The sequence below is a fragment of the Bufo gargarizans genome, chromosome 4 (assembly GCF_014858855.1).
Source record: "Bufo gargarizans isolate SCDJY-AF-19 chromosome 4, ASM1485885v1, whole genome shotgun sequence".
In the NCBI taxonomy this organism is placed as follows: domain Eukaryota; kingdom Metazoa; phylum Chordata; class Amphibia; order Anura; family Bufonidae; genus Bufo; species Bufo gargarizans.
In genome coordinates this window covers 482,929,016-482,950,869 of record NC_058083.1, presented here as the reverse complement: position 1 = coordinate 482,950,869, position 21,854 = coordinate 482,929,016, and the positions used below count along the sequence as shown (strand labels likewise).

At 46.1% G+C, this 21,854-nt stretch overlaps 1 protein-coding gene across 1 annotated transcript; it reads right to left on the bottom strand.

Annotated features, from left to right (window-relative positions):
• Positions 1–4,026: 4,026 nt before the first annotated feature.
• CCT4 (chaperonin containing TCP1 subunit 4) lies at positions 4,027–21,747 on the bottom strand. The gene is made up of 14 exons (XM_044291996.1): positions 21,444–21,747; positions 18,387–18,439; positions 18,205–18,294; positions 16,144–16,252; positions 15,491–15,633; positions 13,982–14,103; positions 13,418–13,550; positions 13,120–13,259; positions 10,506–10,602; positions 9,968–10,078; positions 9,720–9,850; positions 5,309–5,543; positions 5,096–5,209; positions 4,027–4,148 (listed from the first exon to the last, which is right to left on the bottom strand). Exons 1-14 carry the CDS (start codon positions 21,577–21,579, stop codon positions 4,134–4,136), a joined length of 1,629 nt encoding a protein of 542 aa, XP_044147931.1. The 5' UTR covers positions 21,580–21,747; the 3' UTR covers positions 4,027–4,133.
• Between the last annotated feature and the right edge of the window lie 107 nt (positions 21,748–21,854).

Here is a 21,854-nt window from a genome sequence, read left to right as displayed (position 1 = left end):
GGGAAATGCGTACAGAATCTCGTTCGGCCAAGGATGGGAGAGTGCATCCACGAACAAAGGGCGGTCTCTGTAGGATAGGGAACAAATGTTCTCCGTTTGTTTGTTCTGCCGCGTTGCAAACAGGTCTAGGTGTGGTATCGACCACCTCTTTGTTATCTGAAGGAAAACCAGTTGATTTAAACTCCATTCCCCTTCTTTCAAAGTATCTCTGCTTAGAAAATCTGCGATTCTGTTGTCTTCTCCCCTTATATGGATTGCCGTAATTGACTGTATATTCTTTTCTGCCCATTGAAAGATTTTTCTTGATAACTTTGCCAAGGATGCACTTTTTGTACCTTCTTGTTTGTTCAGGTAGGTGACCATAGTGATGTCCGATAGGATTTTTACATCCCTTCCTTGTACTTCCAAATGAAGAGCTTTTAGGGCTTCCCACACTGCTGATAACTCCCTTAGATTTGAAGAAGATAGGCTTAGATTTTTGTACCACATCCCTTCTACTACAAACAGGTCTGAATGAGCCCCCCAACTGGAACTATTTGTCGCCATGACACTCCGTCGCATAGGTTTATTTTGTCTGGCCACCATATTAAGGTGTCTTTTACCTGTTGAGGGACTCTCACTTTCTTTTCTAACGAGAATATGCTTTTGTTCCAGTTTTTTAACATGAACGCTTGCAGGACCCGAGAGTGTGTTTGTGCCCATTTCATTTCAGGAATTGAAGATAAAGGCCCAGTACCTTCATCACTACCCGAATAGCTACTTTTCTTTTGCTCCAAAAAATAATTTCCTAGTTGATTTTTGACAGCTTTTCTACTGGGAGAAAATCTTCATAAGATGTGAGTCCAACAACATGCCAAGAAAAATCTTTTCGGGATGAAGATTTTTCTAGATTATCCATCCAGCCTAGGTCTTTCAGATCCTGCTGTACTACATTCAAGTGATTCTCCAATTTTATTTTTAAATCTGCGGCAATGAGGAAATCGTCCAGATAAGGGATAACAAGTATCCCTTTCTGATGTAAACTTGCTACTACCTCTGACATAACTTTTGAGAAGACTCTGGGGGCTGGCGTTAGGCCGAAGGGAAGGACCTGGAATTGAAAATGGGACATTTTTCCCCCCGCTGAACTGCAAACCTTAGATATTTGTGATGACTGCTGCATATAGGGATATGATAATATGCATCGGTCAGATCCAAGGTTGACATTTAAACGTCCTTTCTGAGAAGACTTACTGTAGACTTTATTGTTTCCATTTTGAAACGCTTGTACTGGACCTGATGATTTAGGCCTTTTAAGTTTATAATTGGTCTGTGAGGAGCAGTTTGGTTTTTTTACAAAGAAAATTGGGGACTAATAGAATTCTTTTTGACACGCTGAGAAACTTCAGCCTATTTTTGCACATCCCTGACCTAGGGGAATATATTAAATACATATGGTAATCAGAAGTAAGCAGCCTTTAGCCATAAAGAAAAATACGGCTATCCCTCACCCCTGGTGAGACAGAAATTTCCCTGCCACCTCCAAGTGCAACACTGCTATAAAATCATATTTAACCTCAAAGGGGAGGAGAGCTTACCGGACTGAGGGCTTTGGTCAGGTCTGCAGACCTCCGGACGCTGTCCGAGTCACCTGGAGTAGACATCTTCCCAGTAATTCTTTCTCCCAGCAAGGCTCTGGGAACAGATTCTTCCCTCTTCTTTTTTTAAAGCGCTCGTTGCCTAAGGCAGTGTTTCCCAACCAGTGTGCCTCCAGCTGTTGTAAAACTACAACTCCCAGCATGCCCGGACAGCCTTTGGCTGTGCGGGCATGCTGGGAGTTGTAGTTTTGCAACAGCTGGAGGCACACTGGTTGGGAAACACTGGCCTAAGGGAAGTATCCAGTTACAGCAGTTCCTGAGATCTCGAGCCCACCGAGATCTCGTCTGCGCACACGTGACCCGCCCGTCCTATCGCGATACTGATCTATTGCGGCCCCATTGAAGTAAATGGGTCTGCATCAAAGCCGCAAAAACTTCAGCTGGGATGTGGACCAAATCAACGGTCGTGTGCATGAGCCCTTACTCACACGTCAGTGATTCCAATCAGTTTTTGAGCCAAAACTAGGTGCAGATCTTTCCCTTATACCTTGGGTCTGTGTAGGCTTTATTCCTGGTTTTGGCTCACAATCACAGACGTGTGAATGATGCAGAAGGCTTTATCCTCAGGTGTCACGGCTTGGTGGTAGTTTGCCGTGACACTTTTGCTGTGCATGCTGGTTGCCAGCGGCAACGTGTTCTATTGCATGCATGTGCATTTCCCCTTTAAGGCTGTCTTCCTTCTGGCTCTTATTTTCTGAGCTGTGAGCCTGTGTTCAGTTCTTCTGTCTTTAGGAGCTGGTGCTACTCCATCTGCCTAGTACTTAAGGGCCACCTTATGGGACAGCGATGTCTTCCTTATGTCTCCTGCATTTTCCCTACCTTACCTGTTATGTTTGGTGTGGGTATATGTTCTGGGGTTGTTGTACAGATAGTTGTTCCGTGTCTGGTGTATTCTGACCGGCATGGATGCTAGATGTTTCCCTGTTTGTTTGTACCTCTGGAAGGGGGTCACTGGGGGTTCCCAGAGGGGCAACCAAATGTCAGTGCGCAGTTCTGCCGGGGGCCACCATGCTTCCTTTGTGCATGGGGGTCCAGGCAGGTACTGATGTGCTGGATTCCTGTATTAGTTGTTTGTGCTGTGTCCTGTTAGGTATTCACGTCCCAGTACTGTTTTATGGAGTCCAGCAGTCATTGTTGCAGCGGCAGGCAAGTGCTTTTTGTTTCATGGCTCTTACCAGCCGATCCAGTAGCTGTGCACTGCCATTCCCAGTTCCTAGGCCTGTGTGAGACTGTCATGGATGAACCGGTCATCTCCTTGCCCAGACCTTTCTACTAGAGATAATTAGGGCTAGTTAGGGCCCAGGTTCCAGTGCATGAGCCCTCCTACCATCTGGATTTGCTCATGCGGTTAGGAGGTCAGGGATAGGATGAGGGCTGCGATAGGAGGAGACCTGCTCCCTTATCCTGGCTTCCAGGCCTAGTGTCTTTCTTTTGGACTGTGGTGGGGTGGGGTTTCCCCCACTCCAAACTGAGACATCAGGATAGATTGGTGGGGGTCCAAGTCCCAGTACTCACCTCTCAGCTGTTTCAGGGAGTAACTGCAATCACCAGAGCTCTGGCGAGTGCGGCGGGCTCTTGGCAGCTGTCCAAGCACAGCACCATACATCGAATAGTGGCAGTGCTTGATATTGCAGCTCAGCCCCATTAACATGAATGGGGCTGAGCTGCAACTAGACCATATGGCCAATGTATGGTGACAGCACAGGCCTAGGATAAGCCTGCTATGCTCACTGAGAACCCAGCCTTGTCTAACAGATGATTGGTGGGAGTCCTGTGGTCGGCCCCCATCAATCTGATATTGACGACCTATCCAGAGGTCATCCCAGATAACCACTTTCCACATCTACCAGTGGTCAGTGAAAAACAGACCAAACACACAAATTACATCCGTGTTGGTTCAGTTGTTTTTCATGAACCCATAGACTTCAATGGGAGTGTTTGGGCCGCATAATAAACCATGGTAGTGCTCGTCTCCGTGATTTTTTTCAATGGGTATGTGTGCTGCAAATGGAGAACAATGATCGTAAACATCCATGATTCACTGAAGTGTGAACGAAGCCTAATTCCGGTATCCTGTTCCAGAAAAGGAATAGAATACTGGAACTGCCATATCCAGCATATGCCAGACACCAGCGGTGCCTGACGGGTCCCATTCATTGTAATGTCTGGCATGAATACTGGCATTATGGCATACAAATTATCGCTGCATGCAACGTTTTTAGCTCTGTGCAGTGTCGAACACTTGTAGCAGGTTTTTCTTCAGTTTACGATCATTCATTTCTAGGCATTGGAAATACTTTACAGACAAAGCTCCATGAGCCAGAATGAATGTTCAATGCAAATTCTAACATGTACAAGGGTATTAAAGAGTTAAGAAAACATGGATCTATAACGTCATGTAACAATTTTATTACATTAAGTGCCGACACACGTATAAAGGTTTACTGCCATCTTAGGTCAGCAGACATGCCACGGATTACTTTATCCAAAACCAGTTTATCGGGTGTTCACCTGGAGAAATACAAAATAATTCAGACATTAGCCACAATTCATACAGGGCTTCAAGGATACGCTCAGCAATGCCGAGAACTACACTGCACACATTACCAGTGGACATTTCCATGGGACTCGCTGGACAGTTAAAGGGGTTGTCTCACCTGGAACATTGGTGGCATATCCCAATGTCAGACAGGTGCGGGTCCCACACCTATATCCATTTGTGTCACCCTCCATTCACTGCTTTGGGAGCACAGAAAATAGCGGAGCACTGACTCGGCTACTTCCTGCAGTTCCATAGAAGTGAACGGAACAGTGGCTGCTCGATGGGACCTCTGAAAATTGCCGAGTGCGCTCTCATAATAACGCATGGAGGGCAGCTGTTCATGCACGGTGATCTCTCCCAAACACTAGCAGCGGATACATTTCCTGCTGTCAGTGGCAACACCCCGACCACCGAGCCTACTGACTAATCCATCATTTAAGTGACAGTGTAAAGGGCCCTTTACACAGGCCAAGAATCCGCCAGATAAATCGCTAACTAGCATAGGAACACTCGTTGGCAGTTATCTGGCAGTGTAAAGGAACCGCTGATTACCTGATGAACAAGCGAAATGCTCATTCGTCAGGTAATCTCATCATTCATGCAGTCACAAAAATGGAGTTTGCTGGCAGCACATCGTGCTGTTTAAACAGCCTCTGCTACTATCAAACAGAGTCCGTATGGGGACAAGCGATGGCATTAATGATCACTCCTCCCCATACTGTGGAGAAGATCACTGCATGTCAATGCAGTGCCGACAAGCAGGCGATTGCCGGGAAGGAATGCTTCCTTACAATCGCCTGCAAAATTGGTCCATGTAAAGGAGCCTTCAGAATAGATGCCCAGTGTTGGGGTTGGTACAAGTTATTGCAGTGTATCAGAATATTTTTTTATCATTAAAGGTGACTTTTATACTGACCACATCATCAATCTTCAGGATACTACGAACGGTTTCTGTGGCTAGAGTCAGTGCACTGATAGACACCAAGAGCGGCTGAACAACAAGTTCCTCCAAAATGTTGGAAATTCCTCCCTACAAAAACAGAAAGAAAAAAAAAGGATTTAATGGGAGTTCAATTGCAGAAATGAAATTCATTTCTGGGCTGGATAAATAAAATGCAGAACAACCTACCTTGCGCACATTTATGCCTGCTGTCTTCTCACCCTCTGCATGTCTGTTTCTGAGCTCTGTTACAGTGGATATTGGGTTCAGTCCTGCATTCTCTGCCAAAGTCGATGGGATAACCTCTAAGGCGTCTGCAAAAGCTCTGATACAGTAGGACTCCATCCCACTGAGTGTTCTTGCATATTCATTCAAACGTAGGGATAATTCAATCTCAGGAGCACCTCCTCCAGCAATCAGAGCTCTATAGAAGAAAATAAAAAAGGTCTCACACGGCCAATCAATTCGTTACCCCATCGATATCAAAAGGACCTAAAGCAGGGATGTCAAACTCGTGGCCCTCCAGCTGTTGCAAAACTACAACTCCCATCATGCCTGGGCATACTACAGCTATCAGGGAATGATGGGAGTTGTAGTTTTGCAACATCTGGAGGGCCATGAGTTTGACATCCATGACCTAAAGGGTTTTCCTAGGAAGACATCTCCAGTCCAGAAAGCTAAAAGCAAATCTATCTAGGCCTACAGGAGCACTTGGTGCCATGTGTAACATTTCCAAAAAACCCAACCAAATACTGAGCTCTCTGCATCACAAGGTTATTGCATTATCAAAGGGCATCCATCCAGTTGTGAAAATGTATGCAATAAGCAACAGTGGTCTCCCACAGTCATACTGTTAGGCCTCCTGCACACAACTGGATGACATCACAGTAAGGCCTCATGCACACGACCGTTGTGTGCACCTGTGGTCATGGTTCCGTTTTCCGTGATTTTCTGCGGATCCATTGACTTTCAATGGGTCCGTTGAAAACTCAGAAAATGCACCGTTTGTCATCCGCCTCCGTGATCCGTGTATCCTGTCAGTCCCAAAAATATGACCCGTCCTATTTTTTTTTTTTACGGACAATGGTTCACGGACCTATTCAAGTCAATGGGTCCGTGAAAAAACACGGATGCACACAAGATTGGCATCCGTGATCCGTAGGTTACTTTCATACAGACGCATCCGAAGATCCGTCTGCATAAAAGCTTTTTCAGATCCGACAGTATATTCTAACACAGAGGTGTTCCCATAGTGATGGGGACACTTCTAGTTAGAATATACTACGAACTGTGTACATGACTGCCCCCTGCCTGGCAACATCCGATCTTACAGGGGGCTGTGATCAGCACAATTAACCCCTCAGGTGCCGCACCTGAAGGGGTTAATTGTGCGTATCATAGCCCCCTGTAAGAGATCCGGGGCAGACCCCCCTCCCGCCCCAGTTTCAATTTCATTGGTGGCCAGTGTGCGCCCCCCCCCCCCTCATTGTATTTATAACATTGGTGGCCAGTGTGCAGCCTCCCCTCTCCCCGATCATTGGTGGCAGCGGAGTTCCGATCGGAGTCCGTTTGGGGCTCCGATTGGTAACCATGACGCTACTGCAGTCCTGGTTGCCATGGTTACTTAGCAATATTAGAAGCATCATACTTACCTGCTGGCTGCTGCGCTGTCTGTGACCGGCCGGGAGTTCCTCCTACGTAAGTGACAGGTCTGTGCGGCGCATTGCTTAATGATCTGTCACTTACCAGTAGGAGGAGCTCCTGGCCGGTCACAGACAGCGCAGCAGGTAAGTATGATGCTTCTAATATTGCTAAGTAACCATGGCAACCAGGACTGCAGTAGCGTCCTGGTTGCCATTGTTACCGATCGGAGCCCCAGCGATTAAACTGGGACTCCAATCGGAACTCCGCTGCCACCAATGATCGGCACCTGAGGGGTTAATTGTGCTGATCACAGCCCCCTGTAAGAGATCGGGTGCTGCCAGGCAGCAGTCATGTACACAGTTCATAGTATATTCTAACTAGAAGCGTCCCCATCACCAAGGGAACGCCTCTGTTAGAATATACTGTCGGATATGAGTTTTCACGATGTAACTCAAATCCGATGGTATATTCTAACAGAGGCGTTCCCATGGTGATGGGGACGCTTCAAGTTAAAATATACCATTGGATTGGAGAAAACTCCGATCAGATGGTATAAAAGGGACTCCTGACTTTACATTGAAAGTCAATGGGGACGGATCAGTTTGCAATTGCACCATATTGTGTCAACGTCAAACGGATCCGTCCCCATTGACTTGCATTGTAATTCAGGACGGATCCGTTTGGCTCCGCATGGCCAGGCGGACACCAAAACGACTTTTTTTTCCATGTCTGTGGATCCTCCAAAAATCAAGGAAGACCCATGGACAAAAAAAAACGGTCATGGATCACGGACCAACGGAACTCAGTTTTGCGGACCGTGAAAAAAATACTGTTGTGTGCATGAGGCCTAACCAGTATTACACAGGTAAGAAGCCTTAAAAGGGATCTTCAAAAGGTTTTCCAGGATTTTTTTTTTAACTGAACCTATCCTCTGGATAGGTCATCGGTATCTGAACAGTGTGGGTCCTACACTGGTAATCAGTTATATAATATCTCGTAAAACCCTTTTAACTATAAAAAGGTTTTGATACCACTCAATAGCACAGTTTTTTTTTTGTCTAAAGTTCCTTACACACATTCACTTTGCACTGCTATTTTTTAACCAATAAAAAAATGCCGGAATATGCTCTTGCATTTTTTAGAGCATCTGCATTATTTGCTTCGGTGTTCTAAATGGCTGCGTGAACTGGTGTTTTTTGCTCAGTGAAAGAAATGCGTGAAAAAAAACCCCCAAGAGTTACATAATGGCGCATTTTTGAAAAGGCAGCAGAAAGAAAACACTGCACATAAGGAACAAAACAGCTTGTGTCCTGGGTTTTCGATTTTTCCAGAGACCTTCAGCTAACATCTGGAGATGGCATTTTTTAAATATGAAAAATGATGCAAAACACGCCACAAAAAAAATGCAAAAGTGCAGAAAAATGCCACCAAAAACCTGTGTGTGAACGCACCCCAAGTAAGAATGGGTGACCGACTACCATGGTCAGGATTTTCCCTATGGGAAATGTGGATGTATAGTTTACAAAGAATCTACTGAGGCTGAGACCGTTTTTTCTGCTGCGAATGTTACGGCGGATCCAAAGCCCTACTGTGCAATTTAGGCCAGGGCTACATAGACTTTCTGCAGCGTGACTACATCTTCCACCTTCACTGCATTCGAATGGGGACTGAAATATCCTAATCGCTTGCACTGGTTGTGGAATGTAAGCGGATCTAATTAAAGGGGTTGCCTGGGTTCAGAGCTGAATGTGGACATAATCTCCCCTTAACTCATGCACACAAATGGTTTCTGTTCCGTTTTTATTATTTTGCGGATAGGATGCGGACCCATTCATTTCAATGGGTCCGCAAAAAATGCAGACAGCACACTGTGTGCTGTCCGCATCAGTATGTCCGTTCCGTAGCCCCACAAAAAAAAAAAACTGCCATTTTTTTGTACGGATCCGCAATTTGCAAGTGCATGTAGCCTTAGTCAGTGGAGCATTTCTAGCTCAGATTTCCCCCCCCCCCCGCACTGCATAGTGCAGGACAAGAGCTGTTTGTTTACTGCCAGTCACGTAGCTGGCTTTCTTTCTTTTTTTCAGTATGCTAGTTGAAGGTTTCCACCTAGCAGCAATTCTGGTATTTCACCTGCACTAATGGGCAGCCTTAACCCCAAGTTCACACCTGAGTGTTTTACAGCGCGTTCCTACGCGCTGTAAAACGCTGAACAAGGAAAACCAATGCTTCCCTATGGGAATGGTTCTCACCTGGGCGTTTTACAGCGCGTACGATCGCGCTGTAAAACGCCCGACGCTCAAACAAGTTCTTGAGCTTTTTTGGGGCGTTTTGTCGTCACGCGTTCCCGTACATAGATATTCGGGAACGCGCGACAATGGGCGTTCGCTTGTCTCTGTATGCGTGATTGTAAACGCCGGTACAATCTCGCATACAGAGCGCTCCTTTCAGAACGCTCAGGTGTGAACCCAGGGTTAGCGCTACCCTAGTCTGTAAAACAGCCTAGGGCAGCGCTAAAGTCTGCCGGTGACATTACCGGGCTCACTGCTAGGCGGAAGCCATCAGAAGCCCGATACGTCACCAGTAGTGAAGAAAGAAAAAATAAAATAAAATTTGCTCCGATGCTGCACTCCTACAGGCTAAATGAGTGAAGGGGAACTTATGTCCAAGTTCAGAGCTGAACCCTTTTAAGATTTGCAGAGGAACCTGTGCTAAAAGTCAGCAACGTGTGCGCATTTTTTGATGACGCAAAACATATTTCGGGACTCATACAGTATCCGTAAACACTCCAGGACCCCATGTGGTCACAAACACAGAACTTCAAAAGTACAGGTCTGAACACCTTTACAGAGTGCTGATAACCACTGATTTTTTAGAGTCGTATGAGCAAGTTCCTAATAAGAGTTTAATAAAATCACAGTTTTATAAAGCACGTATATAAACGTATACAGCCACATACCTTTTCTTAACTAAGCAGCGAATTACACAAAGTGCATCATGAATGGATCGTTCGGCCTCTTCAATCACAAGCTTATTAGACCCACGGACCACAATTGTAACCGTTTTGCCGGGATTAGCGCACCCAGTTATCTGCAAGAGCAATGAAACGCTTAAAAAACGGTGCAAAAAAAAATAAATAAAAAAAATAAATAAATAAATAAATATAAATAATGGAGGTGCAAATGAAGATAAACCTCAGACACTTACCTTTACCAGCTTCCCGGAACCATTAAGACTAACTTCTTCAGCGAGCTCAGCTGATGCCAACATGTCTGCTGTAAACTGGTCAATGTGTGCCACCGGCTTCGTTCCAATTGTCTATTAAAAAAAAAAAAAATTTCCTCTTAGGCTACTTTCACACTAGCGTTTTTTTGCGGATCCGTCATGGATCTGCAAAAACACTTCCGTTACAATAATACAACCGCATGCATACGTCATGAACGGATCCGCTTGTATTAGGTCTTCTATAGCCATGACTGATCAGTCAAACACCACTGAAAGTCAATGGGGGACGGATCAGTTTTCTATTCCATCAGAGGAAACGTATCTGTACCCATGGACTTGCATTGTGAGTCAGGACGGATCAGTCTTGCTCCGCACCACATAGACAGAAAAACGCTCCTATGACTGATCTCAATAGCGGAATTTAAAACGCTAGTGTTAAAGTAGCCTTAGGAGTAAAACATAAGAATCAACAGCAGACATTCCTAGACAGAGGCCAGGGGTCATTACTGAGGATACAGACCTTACAGATAAACTCTATGTCTTCACGCTCTATCTCCTTGACAACCATGATTTTCATTTTATTCAGGAAGTGTAAGGCAAGATCACTGAGAGCGTCCCTGAGAACACAGGAAATATGGCAGAATAGTTATATATTAATACAAAAAAAAAACTAAACTATATATTTAGCATCGGCTATATGGCAAAGGGGAGAGAGCCATTCAGGATCGTTATTAGATCCAAGTTCAGTAGGTTAGGACAATAGAATTCTAGGAAGCCGGATCAAGACAAAGCCCAGCTTAGTTTTTGCATTTTAATTTTTCTTTGTCTCCACATTCCAAAAGTCATAACCTTTTTAATTTTCTGTACCCATAGCCAAATGAGGGCTTATTTTTGCCGGGACAAGTTGTATTTTTTAACGGCACCACTTAATTGAGCATGTTTTGAACAATTCTGACAAAGTTTTTTGGGCTCTGATATTACGGCGTTCACTGTAAACTAAAACTGACATGACATTTTATTCTGTGTGTCAATACGATTACAGAAATATCAGATAAAAATAAAAGCCTTTCAAAAGGATCCACTTTTTTTGCATCACAAAATTTCCATCTACAGAGCTGTATTGGGGGGGGGGGGTGTTTGTAATTTGCAGAACAAACTTGCTTTTATTATCGCCAGTATTCAATGTTTTTTTGGAGGGGACAAGTTGACCAAAAAAACGGGGAAACTAGTGATATTACAGCATACACACCACAGGAATTTGTTTTATATTCTAATAGTTCATTTTCAGATGCTGTACGGTTAGGTTTATTTTTATATGTCAACTTGGTTGATGTACGGTTCTGCTTTTTTTTTTTTCAACTTTTATATAATAACTTTAAGCCCCTGTGATCTTCTGATCGCTTGTCCCCTAGACAATAGAGGACTATTATGGTGTATGGGATTCTAACATTTGCCTGCTAAGCAGTGCCTCGTGCACAACTTTACTGGCAGTTTATCTTGCCAGGCCTGGGAACCCTCAGCAGGCCTCCAACCAATCGGAACCCCTTGATTTCACTGAGGGGCCTCCAACTAAAATGCCGAGGGAGCCTCTTCCCTCTGCCTAACTCCACAGATGCCGCGATTGCTAGGGGTTAAATAACTGGGTTTGGCGTCATCGTGCTGACTGTATTCTACAGCCGGCACCTACCACGTATGGAGCGGGCTCAGCACCATACAATCCCTTACATATCACGTATATGTACGTTATAATGCGCGGATACTTCTAGACATAAAAAACTAATCCAAAACTGACCAAGTACAGACCTGCTTCCAGCACTCCATATGAATGAAAACATGCATGCGTTTTCTAAAAGCAATACGGCCTTTTATGTTATCATGCTTGATATTATGATACTGGCTCTTGTGCCTGCTCGGCTGTTTCCACAACTCCAATATATCAGAACAAAAGATCTGCATTGAGACCATTACTGCTCCTTCACCGGTGGTCTTATTGGAGGACCACAATGAAAACAGGGCAACAGCGCTACTCAGTGGGGAACATAGGCCGTGAACCAGTTATAATTGCATGTTAGTAAGCGGCTTATTGTGCTGTTTCCAGCACATTTGGAAAAGGAGGGTTTAAGCAGCCAATTCCTTTAAGGGTAATTCCCATCTCACATAACATATCCACAGGCTATGCCACAAGTGTCTGATAGCTCCACATCCCAAAGCTGGAAAACAAGGGTCCCTGTCCTGACTGAGGTGGCGCTACTCGTGGACAGCACTTCCAGAGATACAACACAGGGTGACCGAACCCTCAGAGGCTGCATCTCTGGTAGTGCAGAACACATGTACATTTGTTTTGCAGCGCCACAGCAGTCAGGACAAGGCCGGAGGGATCTTCTCCAGCTTTGGGACGTGCAGCTATCAGCCATTTATGGCATAGGCCAGGGATGCCCAACCTGCGGCCCTCCAGCTGTTGCAAAACTCCAACTCCCAGCATGCCTGGACAGCCTACAGCAGGGCATAGTGGGAGTTGTAGTTTTGCAACAGCTGGAGGGCCACAGGTTGAACATCCCCGCTATAGCCTATGGATGTTATTCATTTACGAGATGGGAATGACCCTTTCAAAGGGTTACCTACTTAAAAAGCCAGTTATTAATATTTAATTACAGGTTCAGGGCAGATGTTCCCCACTGAATAGCGCTGTCGCCCAGTTTGCATGGCAGTCCTCAATAAGGCTAATGATGAAACAGCATGCGACCAGACCCATCCATTAGTGGCCTCAAATAACTAGAGTATGCAGGACAATAGCCCTGTGGGCGGCCCAATGCGCACAGCATCATAGATAGTAACCCATGATGCTGTGCGGTCGATCTATGCCGCTCCAGGACATATGGGCCCCCTCACCGACTATGTCTCAGAGGGCATACGGTCGTGTGCATGAGCCCTTATCCAAAGGAGTCCGCTGATGGACCATTCTGGTCACATGCCTAGACCATCAGCGACAACAGGAGGACCAGAGCACAAACAGGTTAGCAGACTTTAAAAAGAGGGCGCCGCTGACCAAAGAATTTGATACTACAATGGTGCCTCACAGTATCAGCACCAAGATAGAGTTCTAATGTATACTTGGCTCAAGAAGTTTGCGCTACCTTAAAATCGACTTCTGGATAAGCAGCACATTGCAGCCAGCCTTCTTAATCTGCTTCACAAGGTTCAGGATGTAGGTTCTCTCTTCTCTTAAAACTCTGTCCATCTGTGCATAATCTGACACCACAATCTGATTATCCATCTGAAAGGAAATAGACATCACGTTACTACAATATCATGCCCACCGTAACTTGTACAGGTAGAAGACTGACCAAGCAAGCCACACACTGGATTTAGAGCAGCTTTTGTCAGGAGTATATCTGCATAGAGTAGCTGAAGTACGTACAATCGAATACTTACGTCTGTTTTGGGGGAAGACAAGCAGAACTGAATTAGACCAATCTTTGCTTTTTCTACTCTGCTTACTCCAGTGTTGGACAATTTCTGTGTGAGCACCAGGCCATCAACCAGTTCACAGTCATCGATGGTTCCACTAGAAAGAAGAGAAGACAGCATGTTCCTCCAGTAGACAAGACTCAATAGCAAGTCATCTAACATCACCAACTAAACAGGATTATACAAGGTCATACATATACATACACACACACACACCCCAATTCTACCCCATTTGGAATTTTTTCCACCGCTTCCTACTACATGGTATGCAACCGTAAATGGTGCCATTAGAAAGTACAACCTGTCCCACAAAAAATATAAGCCCTCATGAGGCTATGTGAATAGAATAAAAAAAAAAGTTAGGACTATGGAAAGGCGGGGAGTGAAAAACAAAAATGGAAAATCCCAGGGTCCTTCAGGGGTTAAACTACTTGCTTTACTTCACCAGCTCATGATACTCTTGCAAGTGGAATCTTGATTTACACTGCAAACCACAACCCCATGAGAGTCCACTACAAAATTTCTTACCCAAGTTTCTTGACCATTTTGATGTCACGCAGATCAACGCTATTTGCGGTCAATGGATCGATCACTTTCATTACAGCTTCCACACTCATTGGTGCAAGCAAACTGGAATACTGGGAGACAACCTTAAAGAAACAGAAAAATAAATAAATACAAATGTAGCCGGGCGTCTTTATCCAGCTGGGAAAAATGTCTCCTTCACAATGTTACAGGATGAAAGGGGCTATCCAGTCATTAACATTTTATTTTTAAAAGGCTCCCCATGGTGTAAAATAAGTCAATACTTGCCTTACCAATGATCCCACCCCAATCGGTTTATGCCTCCTACTCCCTACACAACAGGCAGGAAATGCCCACTCAGCCAACCACTAGCTGACAGGGGTCACCCCTGCAGCCAGCAACTGGCTAAATGGGCATTTTAGGCTCCATTCACACGTCCGCAAGTGTTGTCTGCACCCGTTCCGCAATTGTGCGTAACGGGTTTGGACCCATTCATTCTTTATGGGGACTGAATGAATGAGGAGAGCACACCATGTGCTCTCCGCATCCGCATTCCCGGAGCACAGACCCGATCTTCAAGTCCGCAGCTCCAGAAATAAATAGAGCATGTCCTATTCTTGTCCGCAATCGCGGACAAGGATAGGCATTTCAACGGGGGCGCCAGCCGGGTCTATTGCGGATCCGCAAAGCAGTACGGACGTGTGAATGGAGCCTTACTGCGTGTGAAAAGGAGCAGGAAGCAGAGACCGGCGAAGTACAATGCGGGCACGTATGACTACGGGTCCATCAGAGATGTCTTCAGCTGCCAAGCGCACATGCAGCAAGTCAATCAGTTTCATAGATACGAATCTGCTAACAGATGCCCTTTAGGGTGAACGCACATAAGATCCGCACAAACGTCTGCGTGGATTTCCGTGCGTTTCTGCAGCACATTACAAACCAAAATGCACAACTGCGGATTTTGAGCCAGTTTCGCCGCAGATCTCACCCTTCCATTGAAATGGTTGAAATCCGCAGCTAAAACCGCAAACATAATTGACATGCTATTTATTAGGTCAATTTCTGCGCAGAAAAAAAACAACTGCTAAGTGTACATGAAACTTATGTCATCTTCTACACTTTGCTGCTGCTGTACTATGCTGCGGAGAAAAACCTCATGTATTCTGCGACACGTGCAGGTGGCCAATAGATAATGATGCGGTCCTGTGTGCGATACGCCATCAGAATCGCATCCTTCCTCCCCATCATTACTGGCTATTGTACAGCGGGGTTCCTGATCTACAACAGATAATGGAGGGATCGTCCAGCCTGACAGAGAATATTAGCAATGTGAAGTGAAGGCAGCCCTCACCTCCACCCCTCCTCCAAGCAACCCATCCTAGTCACTCATATCATTCCTGGAGAACCCCTTTAATGTGTCTAATACACCACGTGATCAGAAGCCCATGCTGATGTGCTGCAGTTATTAATGTGTATGCAGCCCTGTACTAACAGATGTATACGGATTAATACCTTTGAGTTTAGTGACGTCGTGGCACTGTTCAGTAACGTTTCTCGGTCGCTCAGCTCCACAGGTTGGGCCATACTGGTCAGAACTTCAATCCCTCTCTCTACAGCCAGCTGGAATGACTCAGAAATTGTGGTGGGGTGTATACCTACATGGAAGCAAGGGAAAAAAGGAAACAACAAGACATTAATCCACCAGACATAAAGGGATAGTCAGAGTTAATAAAAATAACTGGTGAAAGGCAGGGACCATGTTAACTCAAGGCAAGAAATTATACTCAACGGCTCAAACCCACTCTGCTCCAGCACCACCGCTCCGATCCCCCTCGCCACTGCAGCCGTGGTGGCTTGTGCAGTATGTGGGCACGTCACTGCTGCAGCCAGGTAAACAAAGCCTGGCGGGAAGCAGCAGCCCTGGAGTGAAGGGGCTCATATAATCACTTCGATTGGACATGCCACACTGTAGGCTCTGAATGATGGGTAGTAGAGAGACAGAGAGCCGCTGGCTGTGGCACTGGAGGCTAGGTAATACTACTGCTTTTTACATGCTTCATCAGTGCACCCAGAAGTCCAGCATTTGGCCTCTGCTGCCTCCTGAGAAGGGGGTTCATCTAGGTGGACAATCTGAAATCTAGCTGAACTATCTCTACCAAGCCTACCTTTCTGCAGCAGCTTGGCACAAGCATCTAGGAGAGCACCAGCGATGACCACCACAGATGTTGTGCCATCTCCAGCTTCAATATCTTGAGCTTTGGATAATTCAACCAACTGGAGAATAAAAAATAATGAAAAATAATAATGAAAAAGTACAATTAAATACAATGGGAGGGGATGGAGATTTATTAACGGTTTTACGCAAATTGCGGTGCTGAATGTAGTCTAACATGCTCATAGAAGGTGTAGGCAGATTTTTGTGGTCATTTATCAAAGAAGAAAGTGTAAAGTAGAACTGGCTTAGGGGCCCATAGCAACCAGATTCCAACTTTCTTTTTCCAAAGGAGCTGTCGAAAATGAAAGGTGGAATCTGATTGGCTGCTATGGCAACAGCCAGTTCTACTTTACACCAGTTTGATAAATGACCCGCCTTCCTTTATTTTCTATGTTTACACCAGACTAAAAATGCTCCAAATTTACTAAGGCAGTGTTCACATCTGCAGGAAGATGCTCCGGCACCATTGCATGTAATGTTTTTTGTCCATCTGAAAACTGGCATTTATGCCACAGATTTGCAGGATCACCGACACATCGGATCACAGTCAATGGGGATCCAGCGGTGATCTGTATAAGGCTACATGCACGTGACAGTTATGCGTTTTGCGGTCTGCAAATTGCGGATCTGCAAAACATGGATGGCATCAGTGTGCATTCCGCAATTTGCGGAATGGCACGGACAGCCATTAATATAAAACGGACAAGAATAGGACAGGTTATATTTTTTTTTGCGGGCCACGGAATAGAGCAACGGAGTGCCCCATTGAAGTGAATGGGTCCACATCCAAGCCGCAAACACTGTGGCTCGGATGCGGACCAAAACCACGGTCGTGTGCATGTAGCCTAATCCGGCAATGCCGGATCCGGTGAACTCTGGCAGGCTGTTCTCTGCTGGAAACATTCACCGGAGATGTAAACGTGGCCTAAGGGGTTTATCCCACAAAAATCAGCCATCCACAGGATCCGAAAAACTTGACTTGAAGCTCACATTTTTTAATCCAAATCATGTCAACTCCTTCTCCACATTTTACCAGGGATTTTTAACCCTTTCAATGTAGTGGGGTGAAATCTGCAGTGATATCCTCCATTCTTTTCCAGTACATGTGGATGTGCCTCAAGGCCTCTTTCACACATTGGTGATGTGTGCTGTATGTGTTCTCCATGACGTATCCATTGATTTTAATGTGTTCATTCATACATATTGATCGTAGATCAGTGGGAAGATAACAGACATGCACTACTTGGGTCCATCATGCAGACAAAACATGTCCATTGAACTCTATGGGTCCATGAAAGAACACGGATGGCAGAAGATTAACCACCGATAGGACATTCTCTGGAAATCCCTTTTCAGCCTAGTAGTGCTTGCAAAAAACGGACACACAGAGGACAAAAAACAGACACACGAACCAACAATGGACTCTTCACAGGCGGATATCACTGAAACGCACGTGAAAGAGGCCTAGAGCAGTGGTCTGACTTCAACAATCCATTTCACACAGCAGACGTAGCCAAAGGGACCAATACTGAAGAACAGTGGAGGTTCCATCTACCTCTATGGCTCTGGATAAAATGGAATCAGGTACATGAGGCCTTAGGCTGTATTCACATTTCTCTTTTTGTAGTATTGTTTAGAAAACGCTCAGCTGGAGATGCTTCCAGTCACTGACAGCGCCAATTCACATGACCATGCTCGGCCCAGGAAACACAGTGTCGTTTGAATCTCCTGGACCAACCCAAGATCCACTGACCTGAACCGACTGCATCATACCGATTGATGATAGACAGTTCCTATCTGATCGCAGGTCTACTATACTGTATTCACATCATATCAGTACTGGACAGAACTGTGATCAGATAGGAACAGACTATCATAAATGACTCAGTCTGGGAGATGTGGACAGTTTCCTGGGCCGATCGCGGTCGTGTGAATCAGCCCTCATCTTGAAAAAGGTGAAACATGAACAGCACAAGTGAAGCCATGTCCATGGACACTGACGGTAACCTACCATCTTTGCTGCCGGGTGCAGGACTTGCATTTGCTTCAGGATAGTTGCTCCATCATTAGTAATGGTCACATCTCCTTTACCATCTTGAATCTTCAATACATGAGGAGGGAATAACAGATCAATGAACAAGCAGCCGGCAACAAGCCATACCTCACTAAACACACGACCAGCCGCCGTCTTACCATTTTGTCCATGCCCTTTGGCCCCAGGCTTGTTCTGATGGCGTCGGCAACAGCTACAACATAAAGGAACATTTCAGAAATCTAATGTCTGAGCGGCGGCAACTCCAATCACAGGCATTTAACCCCCTCAGATGCAGTGGTCGAATGTGACCACGGCATCCGAAAGGGTTTTTGACAGAAAATACAGTGCTCCCAGGGTCTACAAACGTCTCCTAACGCTGAGGTCGGGGGAGCCGTTTACTCCTTGTGGTAGCCTTGAGCCTTCCAAAGGCTGTGGCAGGGCTCCATAGGAACACAGCGAATCTGCAATGGTAATTCATCGCAGTTTGTGGGAGAAGCGATCTAAGAACCAATGTGCAAGTAGCCTGAGGGCACTAAATATATAGGTAAAAAAAATAAAAATATGCTGTTGCTCCAAAATAAAAACAATAAAGATCTTTTGCACTATTAAAGGAGTTGTCCGAGTTAAGTAAAAAAAAAATTATATAGCACTGTAAATCTGATGGGCAGCAATATATAACTGAGCTCAGCAAGTTTAGGTAAAATATATTTCCTCATTTCCCTGGTTCTCTTCTGGCCCTTTGTTTACCTGCAATAACAACAATCTGAGTGACATGTCTGCCTGCTGGGAGACTGAGCAGCATGTAGTATGTGTAGGACTACAGGTCCCAGCTGTACAATGACACTGCTGATACACAGAACTCCTCTCGTCTGTGAGCTCCTGCACTGACTGCAGCTACTCAGCAGCGATGTCTCCTGTGCAGACGCATCTGATCTCTTAGGCCCCTTGCAGACCAGCGTTTCTCCCGCAGCGAGTCTGCAATGCAGCACCCGGCCTGACCTCCCATCGGGAGTCACATAGCATTATATTGGATTTATGATGCGATGTAACCCTTACAGTTCTGGAATATATTGGATAACACTGGCATAATGCTATGTGAATACCGTTAGTGCTGGGAGGTCAGGCCGGGTGCTGCGTTGCAGACTCACTGTGGGAGGAACGCTCTGCTGCAAGGGGCCTTAGGCTACTTTCACACTCGTGTTTGGTGCGGATCCGTCATGGATCTGCACAGATGAATCCGTTCAGATAATACAACAGTCTGCAGCCGTTCAGAACGGATCAGTTTTCATTATCTGTAACATAGCCTTGAACACCATTGAAAGTCAATGGAGGACGGATCAGTTTTCTATTGTGCCCGATTGTGTCATAGAAAACTGATCCGTCCCCATTGAGTTACATTGTGTGTCAGGTCGGATCCGTTTGCCTCTGCATCATCAGGCGGACACCAAAACGTTGCAGGCAGCGTTTTGGTGTCCGCCTACAGAGCGGAATGGTGAAGGAACGGAGGCAAACTGATGCAATCTGAGCGGATCCTTTTCCATTCAGAATGCATTAGGGCAAAACTGATCCGTTTTGGAGCCCTGAACGGATCTTACAAACGGAAAGCCAAAACGCCAGCGTGAAAGTAGCTTTGTGCACGAAACATCAGAGCAGGGAGAGAAGCTGACATCACAGGTCATGTGACTCCGTCAAATCTGAGCAACTGGAGATAAAGTGAGTGAATTGGAAAGCGGTTACATTTGCCTAGTTAGAAACATACAAAGAACAAAAAAAATAAAAAAATAACTGACAACCCCTTTAAAATATAAGCATATTTATATCATATTTTTTTGAATAAGATCAAACTGTCATACACACCTGTCAGAAAGAGGGGGGGGGGGGGGGAGGATTAGGGGGTGCAGAAAATTTTGCTGCAAAGTTTACATCAGTTTTCACAAGCCTACATTATTTTTTCAGTTAAAAACACAGAAAGAAAAAATAATGACATTATCACTAATCTTATGGTTTGGGGAGTAAAAAATAAATAAAAATAAATCAGTGTCTTGAAGGGATTAATAGCGTATATACAAGTGCACGTCCAGCCGCACCTCAGGGATCACCCGCCATTCATTCCTGCTACATAGAAACACAGGGATGCTGGAGGGGTTCTGGCTAGGATGCCGCCTCTCGCCAACTCCAAATTTGGGTACAAAACATCAACAAGCACAGTGCAGTCCATTAGACAGCTCTGCCCCCCCATATCAGTCCATTAGACAGCTCTGCCCCCCCATATCAGTCCATTAGACAGCTCTGCCCCCCCATATCAGTCCATTAGACAGCTCTGCCCCCCCCATATCAGTCCATTAGACAGCTCTGCCCCCCCCATATCAGTCCATTAGACAGCTCTGCCCCCCCCATATCAGTCCATTAGACAGCTCTGCCCCCCCATATCAGTCCATTAGACAGCTCTGCCCCCCCATATCAGTCCATTAGACAGCTCTGCCCCCCCATATCAGTCCATTAGACAGCTCTGCCCCCCCATATCAGTCCATTAGACAGCTCTGCCCCCCCATATCAGTCCATTAGACAGCTCTGCCCCCCCATATCAGTCCATTAGACAGCTCTGCCCCCCCATATCAGTCCATTAGACAGCTCTGCCCCCCCATATCAGTCCATTAGACAGCTCTGCCCCCCCATATCAGTCCATTAGACAGCTCTGCCCCCCCCCATCAGTCCATTAGACAGCTCTGCCCCCCTCCATCAGTCCATTAGACAGCTCTGCCCCCCTCCATCAGTCCATTAGACAGCTCTGCCCCCCTCCATCAGTCCATTAGACAGCTCTGCCCCCCTCCATCAGTCCATTAGACAGCTCTGCCCCCCTCCATCAGTCCATTAGACAGCTCTGCCCCCCTCCATCAGTCCATTAGACAGCTCTGCCCCCCTCCATCAGTCCATTAGACAGCTCTGCCCCCCTCCATCAGTCCATTAGACAGCTCTGCCCCCCCTCCATCAGTCCATTAGACAGCTCTGCCCCCCCTCCATCAGTCAGCTCTGCCCCCCTCCATCAGTCCATTAGACATCTTCCCTACTGATCAGAAACTACAATTCCCAGCATGCCTTAACGAGCTGCAGCAGTGGGGGAATGCTGGGAAATATAGTCCCCCAGGCGTTAGAGTCCTGGGTACAGTCCGCAGCCTCTGCGGCCTCCACAACGTGCACCGGAGCGGCCTCCTCACCTTTCCCTGCGGAGATGTTGCTGAAACGGATCTGGGACGGCTTGTCGCGGTCCTGGTAGGCTCCTCTCTTCTTGCTCGAACCTCCATTGCCTCCTCCTGATGCCGCCATCACTTTAGGAGCAGAGATATCCGGCATTATGGATAGACCGTTTCGGGCGGGTGTAGTACGGAGAGGGTCACGTCCCGGCGCGGGTCACTGGGCGGCGGATGACGGTGGATTGAACGGTCTCGCCTGTCAAACCCCGGCGCCTGAAGCTTCCAGAACAAAACGCCGGTTGGAGGCGGAGTCGTGGGAACGTAAGGGAGGCTCTGGTGCGTGATGACGTCAGAGCGCGTCCTGGAACGCGTCTGAATTCGTTCCTTCTGGCAACAGAACGTCGTGTATTTATTAGTGTGACAGCCCGGGTCAGG

What these genes read in the sequence shown, in the direction of transcription:
- CCT4 (XM_044291996.1), bottom strand. Translation starts at nt 21,579, where the DNA reads ATGCCGGATATCTCTGCTCCTAAAGTGATGGCGGCATCAGGAGGAGGC. An exon ending in CAAAGGGCATGGACAAAATG is followed by an intron (nt 18,295 to 18,386) that starts GTAAGACGGCGG and finishes CATGTATTGAAG; the next exon opens with ATTCAAGATGGTAAAGGAGA. An exon ending in TGCACCCGGCAGCAAAGATG is followed by an intron (nt 16,253 to 18,204) that starts GTAGGTTACCGT and finishes TTTATTCTCCAG; the next exon opens with TTGGTTGAATTATCCAAAGC.